The sequence below is a fragment of the Rhinoraja longicauda genome, chromosome 11 (assembly GCF_053455715.1).
Source record: "Rhinoraja longicauda isolate Sanriku21f chromosome 11, sRhiLon1.1, whole genome shotgun sequence".
Classification (NCBI taxonomy): Eukaryota; Metazoa; Chordata; class Chondrichthyes; order Rajiformes; family Arhynchobatidae; genus Rhinoraja; species Rhinoraja longicauda.
The window spans coordinates 20,057,971-20,082,440 of NC_135963.1; the positions used below are offsets into that span (position 1 = coordinate 20,057,971).

The 24,470-nt window shown below is 43.5% G+C and overlaps 1 protein-coding gene across 1 annotated transcript in view; it reads left to right on the top strand.

Moving 5' to 3' along the window:
* Nucleotides 1-20,396, top strand: part of ptch2 (patched 2) — a 114,443-nt gene extending 94,047 nt beyond the window's left edge. Inside the window, exons 19-24 of the mRNA XM_078408098.1 lie at nt 1,485-1,622; nt 3,960-4,102; nt 13,482-13,581; nt 16,312-16,587; nt 17,375-17,929; nt 19,836-20,396. Of these exons, the coding sequence (XP_078264224.1) occupies nt 1,485-1,622; nt 3,960-4,102; nt 13,482-13,581; nt 16,312-16,587; nt 17,375-17,929 (1,212 nt within the window). The 3' untranslated portion in view covers nt 19,836-20,396. The remainder of the gene's footprint in view (nt 1-1,484; nt 1,623-3,959; nt 4,103-13,481; nt 13,582-16,311; nt 16,588-17,374; nt 17,930-19,835) is intronic.
* The last annotated feature ends 4,074 nt before the right edge of the window (nt 20,397-24,470 follow it).

Genomic DNA, 24,470 nt, shown 5'->3' on the forward strand with positions numbered 1-24,470 from the left:
GAGAGAATGTTTGCTTGCTGCTATCCTCATCTTCTCCAGGTCTATGCTGGAGGGGCTGAAGGAATTTACATTTAAACAGCTCATGGTAGAAGATAAAAGCTCAGACTATAAACAAATCCCTTGCCCCAGCATCTTCTTACAAAAAGGGCAACACCTTTCTCCTCCCACCTTTTGAAGTTAACCTTTAAAAGTAATCCTTGAGTTTACAAGAACTCTTCTCTCTCTGATCTTGCCAACGAGTGGGGCCCTTTCATTCAAAGAGTCTTCATAATATATCTTGGATGTTAATACCAAAATGATTGTTTCCGCCCTCCCAGCCACTATTTTTCTATGAACTGTTTCACTAGATCATGCTATCTATTGAAAAGATAATGCAGGAAAACTGCCACAATTCACCGATAACACCACCTACGTAACAGCTGGTGGTCAAAGTGGGGAGAGCAATGTGTTTTTCTGTCAGTTTATTCTGCAACACACATAGTCATGTAGGAAAGTAAGGACAATGAAAGTATTGTCATAAAAGCCCCAGTGTACACTGATGCCTCTTGGAGATGTTTTGGCATTCTTACCCACTTTGGCCCCCCGGTAACAGCAGATCCCATGATCATTTATTAATTGCTCCCGCAGTTCAGAGACAATTAGGGATGGACAATAAATGTTGACATTGCCAGCATCATGAATGAATAAAACTTGTACATTACACCTTGGGCAAAGCCCATAATGGACTTTGTGCTTGTAGCCCTATTCCTTTATGCAACCAATTTTCTTTATGGCTTCAAAGGACTGCATTGTAATGGTGGAGAAAGGCTGGGAGAGAGTTGTGGGTGGTCCAGACTCCAGACTTTAGCAAATTCAATACCTGCTGGCCAAGAAAGAAACAGTTTTCCTGATCTGCGATGATATTTTCTCAAATTTCACCAGGTTTCCAGTGCTTATCATCTCCAGTTTCAACGTTGCTTTACAATATGTGTAGGAAGGAACTGCAGGAAGGTGCTGGTTCACACCGAAGATAGACACAAAATGCTGGAGTCTCTCTGGAGAGGAGGAATGGGCCACGTTTCGGGTCGAGACCCTTTTTCAGACTGAAGAAGGATCTCGAGCCGAAACGTCTTCCATTCCTTCTATCCAGAAATGCTGCCTGTTCCGTTGCCTTACAATATGTTGCCCATTGTATTTTGTGATGCTTGTTTAAAGATTAGTTCCTCAACCAACTGTTTTGTGAAAGTGCAGTCTTGTAGCTACTCGAACACAAACTGTTAGAATATCTGCTTTTTTAAACATAAATCTACTTTGATGACTTTTTGTGGAGATCGTGATCATGTGCATTAAATTGTCTCTATCATTTCACTCACTCACACTATCTGTATATTGGTAGAATGGCTGGAAAGGCAACTTATCCTGGTGATGTTACTGATTCAAGTGGACTTCTGGCCAGCTCAGCCCATGCAGGTTGAAGACCCTCACCTCTCCTGTCTTTTTTGCAGGTGTTTACTCTGGCTATGATGACAGTCGAGCTGTTTGGTATCATGGGACTGATGGGAATCAAACTGAGTGCAATCCCTGTAGTGATCCTGATTGCCTCCGTTGGAATTGGAGTGGAATTCACTGTCCATGTAGCTCTGGTAAGTAGATCACTGAGGTCTTATGCTGGCCTGCTCACAGGAACATCTGCAGCCAGTCCAACATACCCATAGAATTTTTTTTAAAGACCTTAGCAATATAGAATGAACCATTCAGCACATCATGTAATCATGTATTGCCTATCCACTGATGAATTAGCATGCAACAAAATATTTTCACTGTACCTCGATACATGTGACAATAAACTAAACTCCTTTAGCTCTTTGATGCAGTACACAATGCCACAGGAGATCCCTCTTCCCTGTGGCTATCAAATAACAGTATAACAGTATAACAGAGCTTTATTTGTCGTTCGGTACCGAAGTACCGAACGAAACTACATAGCAGTCATAGAAAAAAAAAAAAGAACACAAGACACATAACCCCAACACAAACGTCCATCACAGTGACTCCAAACACCCCCTCACTGTGATGGAGGCATCAAAAGTTCCCCTCTCTTCCCCACGCCCACGGACAGACAGCTCGTCCCCGACCGACCCGCACAGTCCCCGCACCGGGCGCTGAAACGTCTCGCGGCCGAACCGGGCGATGAAAGGCCCGCGACCAAGCCTTGCGCAGCTAAGTCCCGCAGCCGAGCCGCACCAGCGGTGAAAAGTCCCGCAGCCGAGCCGCACCGGGCGGTGTTAAGTCCCGCAGCCGAGCCGCACCAGCGGTGAAAAGTCCCGCAGCCGAGCCGCACCGGGCGGTGTTAAGTCCCGCAGCCGAGTTGCACCGGGCGGTGTTAAGCCCCGCAGCCGAGCTGCACCGGGCGATGTAAAGTCCCGCAGCCGAGTTGCACCGGGCGGTGTTAAGCCCCGCAGCCGAGCTGCACCGGGCGATGTAAGTCCAGCGGCCAAGCCGCACCGGGATGTAAAGTCCAGCGGCCGAGCCGCACCGGGGGATGTTAGGCCCCGCAGCCGAGCCGCACCCCGCGCCGTGAGGAAGAGAAAAGTTCCCCACACCCACCCACCCACACCCACCCCCCACACACCACCACCCCCTCCCACACATACACAACCAAAAAAATATATATAAAAATCATCCCAACACCGACACTCAACAAAAAAAAGACGGACAGACTGCTAGTCAGCCGCTGCCGTTAGGCGGTACAGGAGGTACAACTCCTCCTGTTGTGGGGTAGACTGACTCCCCTCCCCCCCCCCCCCCCCCCGCTCCCCAATCTTTGCACATCCCCAATCCTGGACTTTCCACTCGTCACTTTAATTTTCATGTTTCATGTATCTTGTGTTTTTTATGACTGTTGGCAGACCAATTTCCCTCCTGGGATAAATAAAGTTCTATCGTATCGTATCATAAACTCAACTCAATTCAACTCAACCCATGTCTGTGCTATTGGCAAAAGAGCTCAATCTTAATCCCACTTTCCAGACCTCATGTCTTCAACTGCATATGCAGGGTACTTAAAATATCTATCTTAACCATCCTTTCAGGTAGTGGGTCAGACCCGATCACCTCTCCTCCCATTCTTCTACCAACTACCTGATATCAATGCCACACTCGGGTCTTGTCACACAGCCAGGTCTTGGAGATGAACCCACGCTTCTGTTTTACTTGAACTCGGGACACTTCACAAGTTCAGCCCATCGAGTCGACTCCGCCATTCAATCAAGGCTGATCCCTGCCTCCTAATCCCATTTTCCTGCCTTCTCCCCATAACCCTTGACACCCGTTCTAATCAATAATTTGTCTATCTCTGCCTTAAAAAATATCCACTGACGTCCTCCACAGCCCTCTGTGGCAATGAGTTCCACAGATTAACTACCCTCTGACTAAAAGTGCTTTACCTTTCCACTGATAGGCATTTGCGGTCAGGTCCACAGATGAAAGTCTCCCCCTAAACTTCTTAGCCCTTTGTTTTCATCTCCTTCTCCTCTTTGGGACTATGCTTTAACAAATCTCAGCAGCCAGGTTTTGATTCATGTCTTCTGATAAACGTCTTTAGTTCAGAGTTTATGTTCACTGCCTTTTATTAGAGCTTTTTTTAAACTTCTCTGGTGCTTTGGACATTATTCCACTTGCTAGACTCCTAGTTAAGGTGTTTAGTAGCATTAGTAGTGGTACACATGTAAATTTACAACTTAAATTTAGCCTTGCCAGAAACTCAACATTGAGGGCTATTGGACTTATATTGACTGAAAATAAGTGTTCTCTTCTTACCACAAGAGAGAAATAAACATCTAAGGTCCTTAGCAGGTTCATTTAAGTTAATAATAAATCGTGTTAATTTTATTCCTAAACTTAATGGTGCATTTCAGTGGATTTTTCATTCTTGTGCAATTTGGTTTGTGATATAAATACACAACATTTATCTTTATCAGGGTTTCCTGACGGCCATTGGGAACAGGAATCTGCGGTCTGCATCGGCACTGGAACATATGTTTGCACCAGTGATAGACGGGTCAATCTCCACACTACTTGGGGTCTTGATGTTGGCTGGTTCTGAGTTTGACTTCATTATTAGGTAGGTTTTGCACAACATCCCTGTCGGGAACAAACAAGAATTCACCTTCAGTAGGAAAAAAGGATGAATAATATTTTGTAAATTACTTATCTTTCACTTTTTCAAAGCTGTTTATCCCCTGCACCTTATGTTTTTAACTACAATGTGCCAGCGGATAGAATGAGATCGGTGGGGGTGGGGAGGAATGTCAACATAACTCAGCAAGAAGTTTTAGGTAGAATGCTGAATTTCCCGAAATTCAATAGAGTGTAAAACAATGTTGCACCTGATCCTATCGTTTTCTTGACTCCCAAACTAAGTCAAAATAGGACACGGTTAATAGAACATAACCGTGGCACAGCTGGTAGAGCTGATGCCTCACAAAACCGGAGACCTGGGTTTGATCCTGACCTTGGGTGCTGTCTGTGTGGGGTTTGCAATACTCCCTGTGACCGCGTGGATTTTCTCCTGGTGCTCTGGTTTCCTCTCACATCCCAAAGACATGCAGATTTGCCAGTTAATTGGCCTTTGTAATCTGTCCCCGGTGTGTAAAGAACGACGCAAAAGTGGGATAATTTAGAGCTAGTGTGAACGGGTGATTGATGGGCTGCATGGACACAATGGGCTGAAGGGCCTGTTTCTATGCTGATTCTTGGAACCAGTCTTTCAATTAATCAATCAATGACGTTTCAACCATCCACCAGAAGATAGGCAATTGTGCATTTTCTTGCAAATGTTCAGTTCCATAGTGTCAGATTATTACAATTATTAATACAATGTGCAATTATTACAATTATTAATTTATTGATTTTTTTTTAAATTCTATTATTTTAATCAGTGTGTATTGTGTTTAAGGGGCTGTTAAGTTGCTGCAAATAAGGATTTCACTTTTCTATTGTCGACATGTATATACTGTATGCAAGGACGTTTCCGAAGTGCCATTTGTTAAACATTCTTGACTCTTGACTTCCACTCAGCCCCTCTGTGATAATTTTGGTGGTATGGGTGCTGACCAGGGCAAGACGGGGAGAGGAGAGGAGAGGGGAGGTTGATTGAAAAGTAGGATAGAATCTTACAGTGATGAGAAATCACACATTCAACTACTCTACAGGCCCAGTTCCTTTGACAGACATCTTGACTGCCTGACTCATTGCGAAGGGGGAAGTTAATAGCACGTTCAATCTTCAATGAAAGGCATGTACTGGGCTCGGTTCTCGTAAAACAGAAAACGCAAATAGGATTGCCCTCTTGAGACTCTGGGCAGCGTTACGGTGCTGTAATATTGGAGAAAGCGTTCTCTTAGCGGCGTAGTGCCCCAGTAAACTTTGTGCAGTAGAGGGTGGGTTTAAAACCCAACCTAATGGCTCCGGGAGCCAAGTAGTGAATTTTTGGAATTTTGCCATTGTGCGTTGAGTGTAACCCTCCTTGAATATGGGGCCCTGCCTTTGTACTGCTACAGCTTGTGTGCATCAATATTGGCAGCATTTTCACTGAATGCAAGTACGTCTCTGGAGTGCCAATTTCTAAAGAGGATAATTATTCTGCAAACGTGAGATTCTTTCGGGGGCAAAAAAAAATCATTTCACATGCATTAACTTCCTGTCCCCTCATTAAAAAAATTGCTAAGTTCCATAAAACTTTGCATCATCAGCCATAATCCTCCCCCCCCCCCCCCCCCCCCATAATCAAGTATCTGAAGATGGACGCTCACCAATGTGGGGGTTTTGTGAATTAATTAGAGAGATCTAGCAAAAGTTGAAACTCTAGTGTTACAAACGAGTGATCATCCTTTATTCTCCTTTTAATTCCACAAACAGGCGAAAGAGCTGGCATTGACTTGATGGGCCGAATGGCTTCCCTGTGTGTCAAAAGGGTTATTTGCAGCAAATTAAACTAACATCATAATTTAATACAGGGTTTCACTTAAAACTTTAAGATGAAATATTCTTTGACTGTCAACATTAATAAACTGTACTCATTTAATCATGCAAACAATTGAACAGAATGTTTGCAGTAGGTTTACTAAGATTCAGTGCTTGTTGGGGATTTGATGTCCATATGTGATAGAGATTTAAGTCAGTGTTCATTGCTGTCTGTAAGAGTGATACTCAGCTGTCATTTCCACTTCTTTGATTGATGTAACCCATGACACAGAGTAGATATCTAGTCCAAAGGTGTTCCCAGGGCAAATGTTAGACTGGAACACTTTGCTTTCCGGAGGTTTGAAATCTCAAACCATGGTTTGGGGCGGCACGGTGGCGTAGCAGTAGAGTAGCAGCCTTACAGCGCTTGCAGCGTCGGAGGCCCGTGTTCGATCCCGACTACGGCTGCTGTCTGTACATAGTTTGTATGTTCTCCCCGTGACCGCATGGGTTTTTTCCGAGATCTTTGGTCTCCTCCCACACTCCAAAGACATACAGGTTTGTAGGTTAATTGGCTTGGTAGAAATGTAAATTGTCCCTAGTGTGTGTAGGATAGTGTTAATGTGCAGGGATTGCTGGTCGGTGGTGGACCCGGTCTGCAATGTATCTCTAAACTAAACTAAACTAAAGTAAAACTGATGTGATTTTGTGGTGAATCTGTGGAATTCATTGCTAGAGACAGCTCTGGTGACCAAGTCAGTGGGTATTTTTAAAGCGGAGATTGATAGGTTCTTGATTAGTAAGGGTGTCAAAGGTTACGGGGAGAAGGCAGGAGAATGAGGTTGAGAGAGAAAGATAGATCAGCCATGATCGAATGGCGGAGCAGACTCGATGGGCCGAACGGCCTTTTTCAGCTCCTACATCTTATGAACTTATGATTTTGAACCTTCTCTAACATTAGAAGCCTAATTGTGAAAGCTGTCTTTTGCTTTACTTCAGCATGTGTTTCCATTCTCTCTTGAACCATATACCAGCGACAATGGAAGGAGAAGTTGGCAACCCTCGAATGCTACTTTGTAGATGTTTGCTTGATGGATTTCCAGACCACCCAGTTGGTCTTGAGTTAAATAAGTCAAAATTCCTTGAGGCATTCTTGGAACTCTAGCAGAACCCACTAGAAATGATGGGCACCCAGAGTTTCTAAGATGTAACGTGTGGAACGCAACCTCCACCACCCCCTCCCAGGAAGATGTTATCTTAGGCTGGAGACCGTGGTTCAAATAGAAGCCAGTGTTTCTTTCTGGAGCGGTCCGCAGAAGTCTGAATGAAGTTGAAAGTTTTTGCACCTTAAATCCAATCCCAGACTGGAAACTGTCAGCGATATCCAGTTCAGTGGTTGAAACTATTCCAGTTGCCGTGCCAAAGAGAAATACCAATTAAGAGTTTAGGAGAGAAAGCGATAGCAAAACCAAATAAAAAGAAAGTCTAATTGTCCTCTCCTCCTGCATTCATTTTTAAACAGCCTTTGCTGGAATTCAGGCCACATTTTGAGATGGAATTAAAACAAAAATGTCACAGCTTTTGTAATCTCAGTTTTTGCAAACCGCTAAATTCTGTCACAGTGCAGAACCAATTGCAGTATATGAAACATGGCAGCCAAAATGTGCACTGCAAGCTGCCATAAGCAGAAATGAAATCATCTGTTCCCACAAAGGAATTCAGATTTTCCAAACATTGATGGTTTCTCCTTCCACAGATGCTGCCTGATTTGCCGAGTGTTTCCAGCACTTTCTGTCTTTGTTTCAGATTGCCATCCGTAGATTTCTGATTTTTGTTTGATTGAGAGCCAGAGGGTATAGGTTTAAGATGAGGGGGGAAAGATTTTATAGGAATCAGAGGGGTACCTTTTTCACACAAAGAGTGTTGGTATATGGAATGAGCTGCTATGGAAGTAGTTGAGACAGGGACTGTCGCAGCGTGTAAAAGACAATTAAACAGGTACATGGATAGGACAGGTTTAGAGGGATACGGGCCAAACGCAGGCGAGTGGGAGTAGTGTGAATCGGACATGTTGGCCGGTGTGGGCAAGTTGGGCTGAAGGGCCTGTTTCCACATTGTATGACTCTATGACGATATGAGTGTTGGCTGAGGCCAGGAAAACAGGGAAATCTCAGGGGCCCATCACCACCACTATCTGCCCACTCTTTTTAAACCATGGCTTTGAATATTTTTTCTGGCCGCCTAAAAAAAAGGTGTGACATTGGATCATTTTCTTCTATTAATTGACACCATCCCAAAACAGCTTTGCACTTCTCGAGTACAATCCTGTGGTGTAGACACTCTCTCTCTCTCACAACCTTCTGACTTATAACAAGAGCACCACCAATCACCCACAGCTGCCACTGTACGGATCAGGAGAGAAAGATTTGCATTGATATAGCATCTCTCATGAGCTCGACGTTTCCCAAAGTGCTCAAAGGCCACGGGAGTACCTTTGAAGTGCAGTTATTGTTGTCATGTTAGAATTTTTTTAATTCATGAAAAACATGAGTTATCATGTTGTTGTAGTGCCTTCGGTGCATTGAGTCCTATTTGTCCAAGTAACGCAGTTGGTCAGTTACATGATACAGGCACCTCGTGTTTTATTAAGGGGTTACTTGCTTGAAAAGCAGCGCCCGAATTCAAAAACGTGTAATTGAAACATATACTGATTCTGGATGATCAGCCATGATCATATTGAATGGCGGTGCTGGCTCGAAGGGCCGTATGACCTACTCCTGCACTTACTTTCTATGTTTCTACACGCTGTCAGCGGTTAATTTTGGCGCGTTATTCCAAAAATACCAGTGTGTAAATCAAACTTTGGCATTAAAAGTGTAAGCGCGTTATTTCAAAAACCGCATAAATCAAATATGTGTAAAATGTGAGGTGCCTGCATATGCGGAAAGCCAATTAAAATGGTCTGGCTGCTTTGGCAATCTAAGGGTAGAGAAGATGGAGTTTGAATGCTACCACGATGTGACTTCTACGCTGCGCCATGTTGGGACATGGTTGATAGTCACAGAGTGAAAAACAAATTCAGTGTGCGGCTAGGCGATAGCAGGGACAAAGAATTGGGGATAAGCACTCTGGCTATTTAGGTGATGCTGTAAAGCGGACATTGATAGATTTTGGTGGGTGGAGGAATCCGGGGTTTTGGGGAACGAGCAGGAAAGTGGAGTTGACGCCTAATGTTAGATCAGCCACAATTATATTGAACGGTGAAGCAGCCTTGAGAAACTAGTCTCCTGCTCTTGTTTTTGTGGCCTTGCAAATGGGGGAAAAAAGAAGAAAAAGGGGGGGGGGGGAGAGGGACGGAGGAGGGATGGGGTTGGGAGAAATTTCTACTCCCCATCACTTAAAACTGATGAGAAACAGAGATACTGTTTTGAAAGCCCCAGCTGACTTTTAAAAAAACATTTTAAACGTTGAGCTAATTGAACCACAAGGTAGACTTTCAGGCAGGGGGGTCTTGTTTAGAGAACCAGTCAGATAGCGTGGGTTAGTGCAAGGAAGTTGTTGTAAATATTTCTTCTTTGGTGCATACACCATAAACAGCTGAACAAACTCTGCATTTTTCAGCCAGCTTTCCCCAGAATGAAAAAGATTACAGGAGGCATAAACAACGATATTCTGACAAGCTGCCTACCTGGAGGTCCTGCTAAACAAGTCAACCGATTGATTTTCAGACTGTTGGCTTAAGTAAAATAAATAGAAGATGCTTGCTTGTCTGATTGCCTTGCTAGGAGGGCTCCTCTTGTTATAAAGGGCAATGAGGGATGGCAATTAAGGCTTCCTTTTGCTTTAGTTTAGTTTAGAGATACAGTGCCAAAACAGGCCCTTCGGCCCACTGAGTCCACGCCGACCAGCGATCCTCGTACACTAGCACTATCCTACACACACACACACACACACACACACACACACACACACACACACACACACGACAAGTCACAATTTTACCAAGCCAATTAACCTACAAACTTGCATGCCTTTGGAGTGTGGGAGGAAACCGGAGCTCCTGGAGAAAACCCATGCAGGTCATAGGGAGAACGCACAAACTCCGTCCAGGCAGCACCCATAGTCCGGATTGAACCCGGGTCTCTGGAGCTGCGAGGCAGCGACTCTACCGCTGCGCCACAATGCCTGGTGAGGGAAAGTAACCAACATATTCATTTGCCAGTGTTCAATGGCAAGTCAAATTTTGTTACTCTCTGATGGTTTTTAGCAAAGGGCAGTGTTGGTGTTGGAGCAAATTAAACTGACTGAGCTTCAGTATTTCAGGGCAGACCTATATCCCTTAATTCTCCCCGCTGTGATCTGATCTAATTGAAGGGGTGCGCAGTGGGTTCAAAAAGACCAGGGCAAAGCATTTTCTTCATCCACTCTCTGTATTGGTAGAAAGCGTCTGGTCAACCTGAGGAGCACCTTCAGCAACAGACTGGTACCACCAAGATGCAGGACAGAACGCCACAGGAGATCCTTCTTCCCCGTGGCTATCAAACTGTACAACTCCTCCCCCTTCTGTCATGGGGTAGACTGACCCAACCCCCCTCCCCAAACTTTGCACATCCCCAATCCTTTCCACACATCACTTTAATTTCATGTATTTTGTGTTTTAATGACCGTTGGCAGATCAATTTCCCTCCTGGGATAAATAAAGTTCTATCGTACCGTAAGGCAATGCAGAAGCAATTTTATAAAGAAATAACCAGCAATGCAAAAATATTCAGTCCAGTGAAATTTCTGGCAGTGTGGGAGCCAGCAAGTTAAGACTTAGTTATGCTTGGATCCAAAGAAAAGTGGCTGAATTTTGACTTTTCAGCAATATCACTGCAAGGATCCTTTGCTAAATGATTCGTCAACAGTTTTACACGCCAGGACCACAACTATTTTATAACAGGGTAGAAAGGAGATTGGCACAAAGAATGAAGCCGTGGATTGTGTTCACAGGGCCGCGATGAATGCTGCCCGGGAAATTAACCTGAGAAACTTGTCAACCCCCTCGGCAAAGTTCTATCTGATGTGCAGGCCGTTTCAAAGTGGTCCTACCTGCCTTCACCATTCTTTCCTGACCCACAAGATGGATGCCAAGGCCCCTTTAACGCACAAGCACAACCCCCACCATCCTCTCCCAAACATTCGTAGCCATAACCAAGCCACAGTTGAAACTCGTAAGCCACACTTTAAAAAAAAAAATGTCAAGCGAAGGAGGGAGATAGATCCTGGGGCTCCATTGGAGTTCCTGTGAATTCCGAATACTGCATATTGTTGCTTATCTTACTATGTTGTTAAATAAACACTCTGCCTTCCTCAACACACATGGGGCTCAAAGGCTTTAAAGCTGGAAAGGCAGTAAGGTCTGGCAGAAAGGTTACTGCTGTTCTGCAGCTGTGCGTTAGTTCTCCGTTCTCCGCGACTATTCCCCGTGTTTTAAAGAACAAAAAAATGTTATTGCACTTTTAAAAAACTGATCACCAGGAAACTTAAGAGAATATATTAAACAAAGAACAGAATGGAATGGATATTAAATCGACGACAGAATTGGGGGGGGGGGGGGGGGCACAGTGGCACCACGGTAGAGCTGCTGCCTCACAGCGCCAGAGATCCAGGTTCGATCCTGACTATGGGTGTTGTCTGTACGGAGTTTGTACGTTTTCCCCGTGGTTGTGAGGGTTTTCTCCGGGTGCTTCACTTTCCACCCACTCTCCAAAGATGTACAGGTTTGCAAATTGGCTTCGGTGAAATTGTAAATCTTCCCTCGTGTGCAGGAGAGTGCTAGTGATCACGGGGTGATCGCTGGTTGGCACGGACCAGGTGGGCCGAAGGCCCTGTTTCCGCGCTGTATCTCTAAACTAAAGTAGAGTAAGATAAAAAATCTACCAGTCGGCATTGGTCTCATTTATCAGATGAGATTTAAACCAAGGCCTTGGGCGGCCTCACAGGTGGATGTTAGCGATCCCTTGGCACTTCCTGAAGAAAAGCAGACACTCTCCCAGTATCCTGGTCAATGTTCATTCCTCAACCAACATCACTAACAACGGGTTATTCAGACATTAGTGCAGTCCGTGGGTCCGTACTGAGAAGAAACTAAATGCTTTGCTTCCCTACTTTCTTGCAGTGCCTCGGAAATAATTGAGGTGTGTAACCTTGCTTTATTTATAAAGGCATGTTTTAAATAGGCAACCTTGGCCTTTGAATGGTTCAAAGTTTACTACCATTTTCTTCTTGCTCGATTGCGTTTTCAGCACTGAAATGTCTGAACACTGAACAGTTTCCCTCCCCACTGCATTTGCAAAGGATTTATCGGAGCTCCCAAAGCAAGAGTTCCAGCTCTCTTTTTGCATTGTTTACGGGGTTCGAAGTGAGGGAGCAGTCATGGCAGTCGTGACCCTTTGCGGGGATATGAGGAAAAGGAAGAGACTGGAATTGTCTTGAATGCTGAGCTAAACCCCCCCTCACCCTCCTGCTTTCACACACACACACACACACACACACACACAAACACACGCATATAGTCACACAGAGCAGGAAGTACTGCGACTGTAATGATAGATGTGCCTGCCACTGGGAATAGGACTAAGCCTCCTGCTCAGGAATTTCACTTGAAACCGAGCCAAATGTCTTAATCCTTCTAAGTACAGTGAGGAGTTTCTGCGGAGGCCCTTTGCTCTGTAATTAATGCCTCCAGACCAGCAGGCCTGAAACGGGAAATTGGCCATAATTATTCACGACCTTTCCCAATTTTCAGACACAGCGGGAGATGTACCTCGCAGCTGATCTTGAGAGAGGCCATCTAGTTTCACTAAATTTGGAGTCAAATATTGAGGGAGATGGTTGGAGTGTCAACAGCCTCGTGAAGTTACATTCATACTTTCACTTGCCCTCAATTTAATCAGGGTGGACAGAGCTGAGCTTTTCTGCCCCTCTTCCCATGTTACTGTCACCCACTCAAAGCACTGTGGTCACTTTGTTTAGATCTTGGACAGCAAGTGGATTCTCACCAACAGCTCCTACTTCCCCATACCCACCGACCCAGACATACCTCCAGTTCCTCCATCTTCTTTATCTTGAAATTCATTCTATTTAGTTCATAAGGTCATAAGTGATAGGAGTAGAATTAGGCCATTCGGCCCATCAAGTCTACTCCGCCATTCAATCATGGCTGATCCATCTCTCCCTCCTAACCCCATTCTCCTGCCTTCTCCCCATGACCCCTGACACCCGTACTCATCAAGAATTTGTCAATTTCTGCCTTAAAAATATCCATTGACTTGGCCTCCATTGATAGCAAGACTGTCATAGGATCTTAGCCAAACAATTGATGCATTCTCCAACGATCCCCACTCGCACCCTTTCCATTCACCGCCTTGCTGTCCGATATACTTGCTATTATAAATGTTTGATGAATTGATGTTGATGGTTTGTTCTTGAATTTGATGAGGAAAAAATGCAAGGTGGATCTTCTGACAACATGGATTCCTGTTTTCTGTTTGCAGATATTTCTTTGCCGTTTTAACCATATTAACAATATTGGGCATCCTTAACGGTCTGGTTCTCCTTCCCGTTTTGCTCTCAGTCATTGGACCCCCAGCCGAGGTAAGCACAACGGTCTTTGCATTATTGATCCTGGTTTGACGATGGGATATAAGGGCCGCACGGTGGTGCCTCGGTAGAGCTGCTGTCTCACAGCGCCAGAGACCAGGAATCCTGACTGTGGATGCTATCTGTGCGGAGTTTGTACGTTCTCCTAGTGACCGCATGGGTTTTCTCCAGGTGCTCCGGTTTCCTCCCACACAGACAGCATCCGCAGTCAGGATCGAATTTGGGTCTCTGGCGCTGATTGGGCAGCAACTCTACCACTGCGCCACCGTGCCGCGCTCAAGGCCTTGATGATATAGTGCATGTCGTTACTTTAGTAATTTACTTTAGTAAATGAGTTGTTATGGGAAAGATGTTGTCAAACTGGAAAAGGTACTAGACGGTCTGAGCTATAGGGAGAGGATGAGTGGGCCGGGATTCTATTTCTTGGAGCGTAGGAGGATGCGGGGTGACCTTAGAGAGGTGTATAAAATCATGAGAGGAATAGATCAGGTAGATGCACAGAGTTTCTTGCCCAGAGTAGGTGAATCGAGGACCAGAGGACATAGGTTTAAGGTGAAAGGGAAAAGGTTTAATAGGAAACTGAGGGGCAACCTTTTCACACAAATGGTAGTGGGTGTATGGAACAAGAGGTGGTAGTTGAGGCACGGACTATCCCAACGTTTAAGAAACAGTTAGACAAGTACATGAATAGGACAGATTTGGAGGGATATGGACCAAACGCGGGCAGGTGGTATTAGTGTAGCTGGGACATATTGGCCAGTGTGGGCAAGTTGGGCCGAAGGACCTGTTTCCACGCTGAATCATTCTATGACTCTCTAAGAGACTGCCAAAATAATTCAATTCTTCGTCCCCTGTAACAACTTTGATTCACCACAACCCCTCACACTTTCTGAGATATACGAGGCCCATTGCACCACCTTCCACAGTTTGACTAAGCTGTCACTGACCACAGTGTGGCAATAAACCGCGACGCAGCACACAATCGGTACTATGAGTAAAGTTCTTCACTGGCTCCTGAATGCCACCTTTAATTCCCAGCACTTTCCCTCAAAATGTACGTTCTACTCAAGTTAGTCTGAGTATTCTCCAAGCAAGAAATTCAAATTGATTTTGGAAGCATGTTTGTGTTTGATTAACAAGATTTGGATTCTTTTGGATTGCGAACTGAATTTTGTGTAATAAGTGCTTCAACCGGTAAGGGTAATTAATATAATTGGAAGCAGACCATTTCTATATGAGTCACAAATTTGCGTTGGTTGTGAATTCGCAGAATGAGCACAACAGCAGCTGAAAAACCAGTCTGAAATCATGTGTTGGGGTTCTGCAAAATCTCCTAGGTTTGTGAATTTATCTAAACCCCCCCAGTATTAAGACGAAACCTTGTTAGTTACTCCCCAGTTAGCCATCACTGTGCATGCAAACCATACAAGGACAATGATGAGGTTACTACGTTGATCATTGCTGAGTATATATTGCTCTGCATGTAACGTGATGCCTCAGAGATCGTTGTGTGCGTGCTGTGTCAGGTTGTCCTTGCCACTGGGTAGGGGGCAGGCCAAGTCCAACCGCAGTGTGAGCAGGGTTATTACAACAATATCAATCCCAGGAAAGGCTGCATGCTTGGTGGATGTGATGTGATAAAGTTACATTAGGCTTGTATTCACTGGAGTTTAGAAGGATGAGAGGGGATCTTATGGAGACATATAAAATTATAAAAGGACTGGACTAAGCTAGATGCAGGAAAAATGTTCCCAATGTTAGGGGAGTCCAGAACCAGGGGCCACAGTCTTAGAATAAAGGGGAGGCCATTTAAAACTGAGGTGAGAAGGAACTTTTTCACCCAGAGAGTTGTGAATTTGTGGAATTCTCTGCCACAGAGGGCAGTGGAGGCCAATTCACTGGATGAATTTAAGAGAGAGTTAGATAGAGCTCTAGGGGCTAGTGGAATCAAGGGATATGGGGAGAAGTTGGGCACAGGTTACTGATTGTGGATGATCAGCCATGATCACAATGAATGGTGGTGCTGGCTTGAAGGGCCGAACGGCCTCCTCCTGCACCTATTTTCTATGTTTCTATTTCACAAAACTGATTTTTTTTTCTAAATCCAGTCACTGGGAAATGTCGTACCCAGAACATTTCCACAAGACCACATTGGAGCCAGGGTCGTTCATAAGTTGTTAGGAGCAGAATTAGACCATTCGGCCCATCAAGTCTACTCCGCCATTCAATCATGGCTGATCTATCTTTCCCTCTCAACCCCATTCTCCTGCCTTCCCCCTAGAACCCCTGACACCCTTACTAATCAAAGGGCTGTGTAGAGGCTGCCTACTTGTTCATTTTGCTACATTTGAGTTGAAGACATGTTGCTGGAAATCTTCGGGACTGGTTTATGGTAGAATTTCAGCCAAATTCCATTTGCAAAGATAAGTGGAGGGATTCCAAGTGCAAAGATAAATTGGCAGAAGACAACATTAGTTTCCAGCTCGGTTTATTGTCGCGTGTACCAAAGTGCAGTGAAAAGCTTTCTCGTTGTGAGCTATCCAGTCAGCGGAAAAACTGTACATGATTACAATCAAACCATCCACAGTATCTGGGGGAAAAAAGGTACTGTGGAAATAACCAGGCGCTGGGTGCATCTGTACCTTGAAGTCTACTTAAAGTTGCAAATAATTTCTAACTTATGCAGCTAATTAATTGCATTCTTTGATTTTCTTTTGTCTCTAGGTCACTCCGGCAGATAGAAGCAGTCAATTGCCAATGCCTTCTCCTGAGCCCATTCCTCCACCCATGAATCATCACGGCTTCTACATCCATTCATTCCCACAGCAACAGAGCATGTTTACTGAGTCTTCTGACTCGGAATATTATTCGGAAGCCACCTTGTCTGGGATCAGCGAAGAGGACCTGCCGCAGTTTGACCAGAGTGCGTACATCATCCCACCAATTCGCTCACAGATACTGGTGGAGTCTGGAAACAATCCAAACTTTCCTCGAGTCACTGTAAGTCATTACTTTGTCATTCGAATGTTTTATTTTGCCATTTTGATTGGAGTCAAAACCAATGGGTTATAGAAACGGAATGGGGCTTTATAATGAGCTAATCACAACCCTAGTTAAGAATCTATTCGGACCATTTTCCACCAGGGGTGTAGGTAACGGAAACATTGCTAGTATGGACATTTCTTCACGTCAACAGCATTTGTGTAATTAAATGACCTACCTTTATTAATCAACCCATCCTGTGTGTAAATCTACAAGTAGTGGAGTCAAAAGACAAGTTGCTCATGGAAAATCAAATCCTCCTATCTTAATTTTGGGGTGGAAGAGAGAACAGAAGGAGTATTTGCCTTCGAGAGTGATCACCAAATCAAGCATTGTTGGTATCCACAGGAACGTCCACAAGACTGGCCATTATCCTCCGTAGCAAAATGTGTGAATTGCAAATTACTTTTCAAATTGCACTCGTCTTTGAAAGGCTAGGGAAAGATTGAGCGACGTTGGCTCGAATTTTCTTATTAATAGTTAACAGAGAAAAATTCTAATAAGCCAATAATTGTGTATATATTAGAAAATGATAATTCAGTCTACAGGTCTACATTCAAAGGCTGGTTTGGAAATTAATTTCGATCACTGCCATTGATGACCAATCAACCCATTGGTCTGAGAATGGTCAACCTCTCATATTATTTTAATCTTAAGTTCATGTATCTGTCTAATAAACAAACGTTTCTTTCAGAAAGAAAGCTTTGTTAAGAAACAATGTTTTTTTTTTAATGTTCTCCAACAGATTGTGAAGCCGTACAAAGATGTTAAGGATTTGTCGCACAAGAAGAATAATTTAAACTCGAAAGCACCAGCCCGATCCACTGTTGATTCGGTTAGTTCTCAGCTGGCTTGGCAAGAACCTCAAGACTTAAATAAAGCAGCAGGAGAGGGGAGGCAACAGGTCTCGAACAATGGACTGCACAGCAGAAGCGTTGCTCAACCCATCCAGCCTGCCAGCTCCTCCAGGGGTCATCACAGGTCTCGCAACAGTAGGACTCACCATCCCAGGACTACACTTCCTGCATTCTCCACTGGTGTATTTGGGCCCAGTAACCCTTTCACAACGGTGACTGCCACGGCGTCAGTGACGCTCTCTGTACACCCGAGTGTACCCCAGACATTTAAAGGGTACACGCACGAAGGGTTTGAGGACAGCGAGTCAGACTGCTTTGAGGAATTGCACATACCATCTCCGTGTGTGAATCATGACAAAACAATGGACTCCAAGGTGGAGCTTTTTGAACTTCAGGATGCCGAATGTGAAGTGAGGAAATTGGAAGCCCCAAGAAGGCATTAGGTAATTCTCTCTGCTTTTTGCTTAATTCTCCAGAATATCACAAGACTCAACTCAAAATGTCTTACTTTGAAATAAAAGCGATCAATATTAATCATGACTATCCTTTTTGCCGTCCCTAAAAGAAAAATAGGGATTTTTAGTTACTCAAATTCAAGGCTGTTTTTTAGTCTACACCAGTTTAACTTTGAATTCCCAGACTTTAGACTTTTAAGACTTTCGAAATAAAGTGTGGAAACAGGGCCTTCGGCCTATCGCGTCCGCACCGACCAGCGATCACCCCGGACACGAGCACTATCAGAAGGCAGTGGAGGCCAATTCTCTGAATGCATTCAAGAGAGAGCTAGATAGAGCTCTTAAGGATAGCAGAGTCAGGGGGTATGGGGAGAAGGCAGGAACGGGGTACTGATTGAGAATGATCACATTGAATGGCGGTGCTGGCTCAAAGGGCTGAATGGCCTCCTCCTGCACCTATTGTCTATTGTCTATCCTACACATTAGTGGCAATCTACAATTTTTACCAAAGTCAATTAACCTTCAAATCTGTACGTTTTGGAGTGTGGGAAGAAACCGGAGGAAACCCACATGGTCACGGGGAGAAAGTACAAACTCCATAACTCTACCCATTTATTTAGTTGCACCTTCATTTACTCAAACACTTTACATTCTCACAAGCATCAGGAAGAAGAACTAGAATCATTCTATCTGAAATGTCTGCCCGCTGTGAAATTCATGGCTGTGTTACTCTCTCTGTGCCAGCAGGATTGTAGCTTTACTGCTGAGATTAGCCAGCTCAGCAAACTAACCCACCATCAGTGCAGACACCTTCCTGGCCCTCAGTATCGCTTCCTACCTAACATAGTCAATTTTTGAACCATTAAGGTAGTTTTGGCCTAAAGGAGTACATGTTTATTGATATGTATGCTGACCAATGTTATCGACTTGATTCAGATTTTGCTGATAGTAATCCCATTTTGCATTTTGGTCATAGGTCAGTAACTCTGCGGTCATGCTGTTGGTTGAGGGGAAGTTCAAGAAAGTGTTGATTTGTAGAATTTCCAGTGGTGAAACGGAAGTTTTCAACAACTTAAAGCAGCTATTCATTGATCTCATCAATCCAGAATAAGTCAGTAGACACAAAATGCTGGAGTAACTCAGTGGGTCAGGCAGCATCTCTGGGGAAAAGGAATAGATGACATTTCAGGTCGAAAACCTTCTTCAGACGAAGGATTTCCTATTTCTTCTCTCCAGAGATGCTGCCTGACCCGCTGAGTTACTCCAGCATTTTGTATCTATCTTTGATGTAACTCAGCATCTGCAGTTCCTTCCTACACAATTAGACTGTCAAGTCCGTATTACACATTAGAGCTTGTGCCAGACATCAAAAGGAACAAGCGCAATGATATAGATTTTTTTGTTGTTGATTTTAATGGCATACTCTGAGTTCAATTGTGTAAATTATTCATAGTACAATGAAGCTCCACTTAATGTAATAGAATGAGAACTGTGCTAATGCCAACAGTAGCATCCTTTATATACAGTACTGTACGAGAAGTAGGTGGAGGTCACAGCCTCAGAATTAAAGGACGTTCCTTTAGGAAGGAGATGACGAGGAATTTCTTTCATCAGAGAGTGGTGAATCTGTAGAATTCGTTGCCACAGAAGGCTGTGGAAGCCAAGTCAATGGATATTTTTAAGGCAGAGAAAGTTAGATTCTTGATTAGTACGGGTGTCAGGGGTTTTGAGAGCAGAAGGCAGGAGAATGGGGTTGAGAGGGAAAGATAGACCAGCCATGATTCAATGGCAGAGTAGACTTGATGGCCTAATTCTGCTCCTATCACTTATGAACTTATATATATTTTTTACTTGTATCACTGATAGTCTGATCATTCAATTTATTTTTCTGCAGGTCGCCTCAAATGAATGTGGCAGCCAAAGAATGCTTTTATTCCCCCATCAACACCCCAGTCCATCGCATATCCCGACATCCTCTGGCTCAAGAAATGTGTAAAACTGCCTATGTACATAAACCTCATGATGGAGACAGGAAGATTTATATTAAAATATTAAGTTGGTGTTTAAATATATTTTAATACTAAAAAAAAATCAAAACGAAACAAACCTATTTAATGATGTACTGTATACTTCTGTATTATATACTGTGTAAAGCACCGGAAAATTCAGAGTCAGAGTTCCAATGAATGGTAAGATGTGTAGACTGTGTACGATGAAGAGAATTTTTGTAACTTTGGGTTCAGATAAATGATAATTGCTTGATTATTTTGCTGCTATGCCTTTTAAAACTTAAAAGTTTATCTAGAGTAGATTCTCTATCCTGTCAGGATTTTCTTTCTATGCAAGTACCTAGTCGTCATGAAAGAAGTTTGTTTTCACTTCAGATTACCATGGTTACAGAAGTAATTTGCCTTTCTCCCAGTTCTGTGTATGGGGGGGGGGGGGGGGGGGGGGAGGTGTGCTTGGGACCTACTGTAATTCCCTTTAAAATAATTTATTAGCCCAAAGTAAATCCCAATCTTACAAAATATCAAAAATACTAACCATATTTACACCACACACCCTACCTGCCATATTGCAAACTGATTTTTTTTTAACCATTATTCTATTGAATTAATTTCTCCAGTGGATGGTGTCATGAGCATTTAAGCAATGATATAATCTAAATTGGTAACATGGGTATCGATGTGATATTCATGTCATCCACAGCCATATAGTTCACAAAATGGCGACTGCCCATTGCCGGCTCTTTGGATTGCTCATTAAGGCTGAAGCTGCTTTTGATGGATAGGCTTCCTTGATGGACTCACTGACTAAATTTGTACAATTTCGATCAGTCTCAACTCCGTGCCTGGCATTTGCTGAGTTAGTTGACGTAAACCGAGGCTGGTGATAGTGCATGTAGGAAGGAACAGCAGATGCTGCAACAGCGAAGATAGACACAAAAAGCTGGAGTAACTCAGCGGGACAGGCAGCGTCTCTGGAGAGAGGGAATGGGTGACGTTTTGGGTGGAGACCTTTGCTCCAGCTTTTTGTGTCTATCTTTGGTGATCGTATGGGAGAAATGGTATCCATTCTCTTTGATTACCTGGATGATCTTGGCACTGATTTTCCAGTGGATTCTGACAGAACTGTGCGCATGCTGGGAGAAGATAGGATTCTGCTCAGGAATCATTACCCATGGCAAACAGCCTCTCCAAGCCCAATCATCAAAGCTCAAAAATGAGCAAGTTGGTAAAAGATGACTTGAGTTGCACGGAATCAGAGCACAGCAGGGAAAACATCAGGAAGATGGGCAAGAAAATTGACATTGTCTTTTTTGCCTATGTGTGAGAGAAACATACCTGAGAGAGAAAGGAACCAATACATTTTGACGGAAGAGATGATGTACAGTGGGACAAAGCTCATGCAGAGTATAACCACAGGGACGAAACATTAGTCCACGTGATCTGTTCCTGTGCAGCGAGTTCTCTGTAATTCTCTCAGCTAGCCCAGGAGAACAGCATTGCATTTTGTCAGTCTCACCACGATCTAAGCTAATTTAGCATGGTCAGTGAATCAGCTCATGATCCAAAGAGCCCAGCAAGCTGGTGCCTTAATTACTCCAGCAATTAAGGCAACTAGGTTTTTTCTTCAAGGGCTTTAAAGGCCATCCCCTGAGCTCTCACTGCAGACTGGGAGTTTGAGCTGTTCTGTCAGCATGAATTAGTGGGAAATGTGTGATTTCAGGATACTTAACATTGTTTTTCCTGCTACTAAAACCCCTAATATCCAGTAAACCGTGCGGGATGTTAACTTGCTGATCACAACAATGAGACTGTGCTTTTGCGCGTCTTTCAGTTTAACTAGATCACTCGTAGGTGTGCATTCCCCTTTTCAGATTGGGGGGGCGACATTTATTTCCACCCTGGTGATGCTGGATTTTCCAGTGACATCTTTTCTTTAAGCCCCCCCACGTTATGCCTGTGAGAAGCCATAAGCTTTCTCTGACGTAAGTAGATATTTGAGTGCTTTCTGCACAAACACTGCCTTTGGTTCTGTGATGCCAGTGCATTTGATGTTTGCAATACAGCACACCGAAAGGGCTGGGTTTAAAAAAAAATTCACTTCCGTTTAGTTACATTTCACATTTGGCCTTCCATTTACTCAAAGAACTTATCAGTCACAGGGTGATGCAAATAATAATGTGCCTAATTTGCAGCCTTTCTCTGAGGCTACTCTCGATGCCAAGCTGAGGTCTGTACTAAGATGTGCACCACTGTCTCCTCTCCTAGTACCCTGTTCTGAATTTTCTCTTCTGTACAAAAAAAACCATTTGAAAAACAGGTATTTTGGAAATCAACCGACAAGCTTCCAAACACTGATTGTTTAAAAAAAATACTAACAATAGACTTCCCAACAGTTTGTATTGCTACTGTGCCCACCTAAAGTGGTGACGTATTCAGATAATGATCTATATGGTGATCCGACGAGGCATTTGATCTTCATCAGAGGAAGCCCATCTTTGTCACTCAGCAGAGTGAGATGCCAAGGTGTTGTTCGAAACGTTTGCTTTGGTTCTCACTCAGTTGCATGAATGCGGTTGAAATGTCGCTTGTACCATCTACCCTGGTGTGCATTTTCGCAGGACATGCAGCTTATTCTTGTCATCGCGACCATTTTAAGTGCCAAGTGCTCTTTCTCCTGAACCAGACCGAGGAGAGTGGAGACTCGTAGCCAGTAAAATGAATGAATGAGAGTGTTTTAAATTAATAGTTTTGTTTGTTGTTTGGTGGTGTTATATTTATATTTTTGTACAATATGGAAAAGAAAACAGTGTTTGTCGCAGTGATATTGACCCATATTTCTCTGGACCGTGCACTGACTCACGACTTGATTTTGCAATTTATACACAGTAGCCCCAAGTACAGATCGCAGGAACTGACTGGTCTAACTAACTCTGCTGAAATAAATAGTATCTGAAATAAATAGTACGCACTCGGTGGGGTTCACAGTTACATCTCTAACCATCCAGATTCACCAAATTCAGGCAATTTTACACCTGTTTGCCATGTCATAATTAATATTATTAATTAATTAATTTGAAAATCCAATAAATATTAATAATAGCCCAAACACAAGTATTAATAGTTATGTTTGAATCAAACGGCGTGTTTCAGTTTTCAACATTTCCCACTGCTGGTTTTGTTAATTTTACTAAATTGTTTTTTTTCATATTTTTTCCCCACCTTTTCCTTAATCTGCCCAGGTCTTGTAGCTGGGACCCAACAGAAATAGTAGTCATAGAGTGATACAGTGTGGAAACAGGCCCTTTGGCCCAACATGCCCACACCGGCCAACAATGTCCCAGTCCCACTTGCCTGCGCTTGGTCCATATCCCTCCAAACCTGTCCTATCCATGTACCTGTCTAACTATCTCTTAAACTACCTCCTCTGGAAGCTTGTTCCGTACACCCACCACCCTTGGTGTTAAAAAGTGACCCCTCGGATTCCTATTAAATCTTTTCCCCTTCACCATGAACCTATATCCTCTGGTCCTAAATTCAACCTACTCTGGGCAAGAGTTAACCAATATCTTGTCAACAACCCTCTCTCTTAGATGGATTTCTTTCATTCAAATCACTTGCAGATTTAATCTATTGGCTTGTTGTTTAAAATTATTCACCTAAATATGTCCTTGTTTTCCATTTACACACAAAAAAGTTGAAAATATACAAAAAAAGATGTTGAAAATGTCATTGCAATATTTCCATGAAATGATGCATCAGAACTAATTCCAACAACACTGCCCAACATTTAGTCTGGAAGAAATTAGTTAATATTTATAGAAAATCAGAATCCATGTCCTCAATTAATTATTAATAAATCTGTCACTTTGTCATTCCACCATTCCACCGCTTTAAAATGTTCTTTCATTTAGGATACCCTGGAAATGCCAAAATTACCCATCCCATTTTCTGGAAGGCGGTTCCTACAAGGCAACCATACAGAGCATAATAAAAACAGAAAATGCAATTTGTACACGGAAACTGACAGGACATATTCGTGAGTTCATGAGCTCACTGGAGTCTATAACCACATGGAACCCTCAATAATCCCCCGAATTCCAAGAAACACAGTTTTGAAGATCTTATGTTCTGGCCTTTTCTTCTTATCCTGGTAGCCTTCCATTAATATGGAGGGGTAGCAGGTCCACTGGGCAAGAGGCCTGGAGTGGAATACCAATCGACATCTAAAGCCATGATTCAGGCAAACACTCTCAAGTCTCTTCTTCGAAGTAGCTTGTGAGCAATAATTTGTGCTGCATTCAAGTTTAGGAGTGAGGGAGCACTGAGAAATCTCGTTAACTGTAATACTTCACTCTGCCAAATACCGGGGATGTGCAGCACAGAAGTACGCCCATTCTGCCCGCTGATCCTAGCCCAATAGTTCCATCCTTGATCCCATTCGTGAGCACAGTTGCCGATCCAGTGACTTAAGGATTCATCATTGTGATTGGTCTAATCACTGCCATTCCAACAAATGCAGG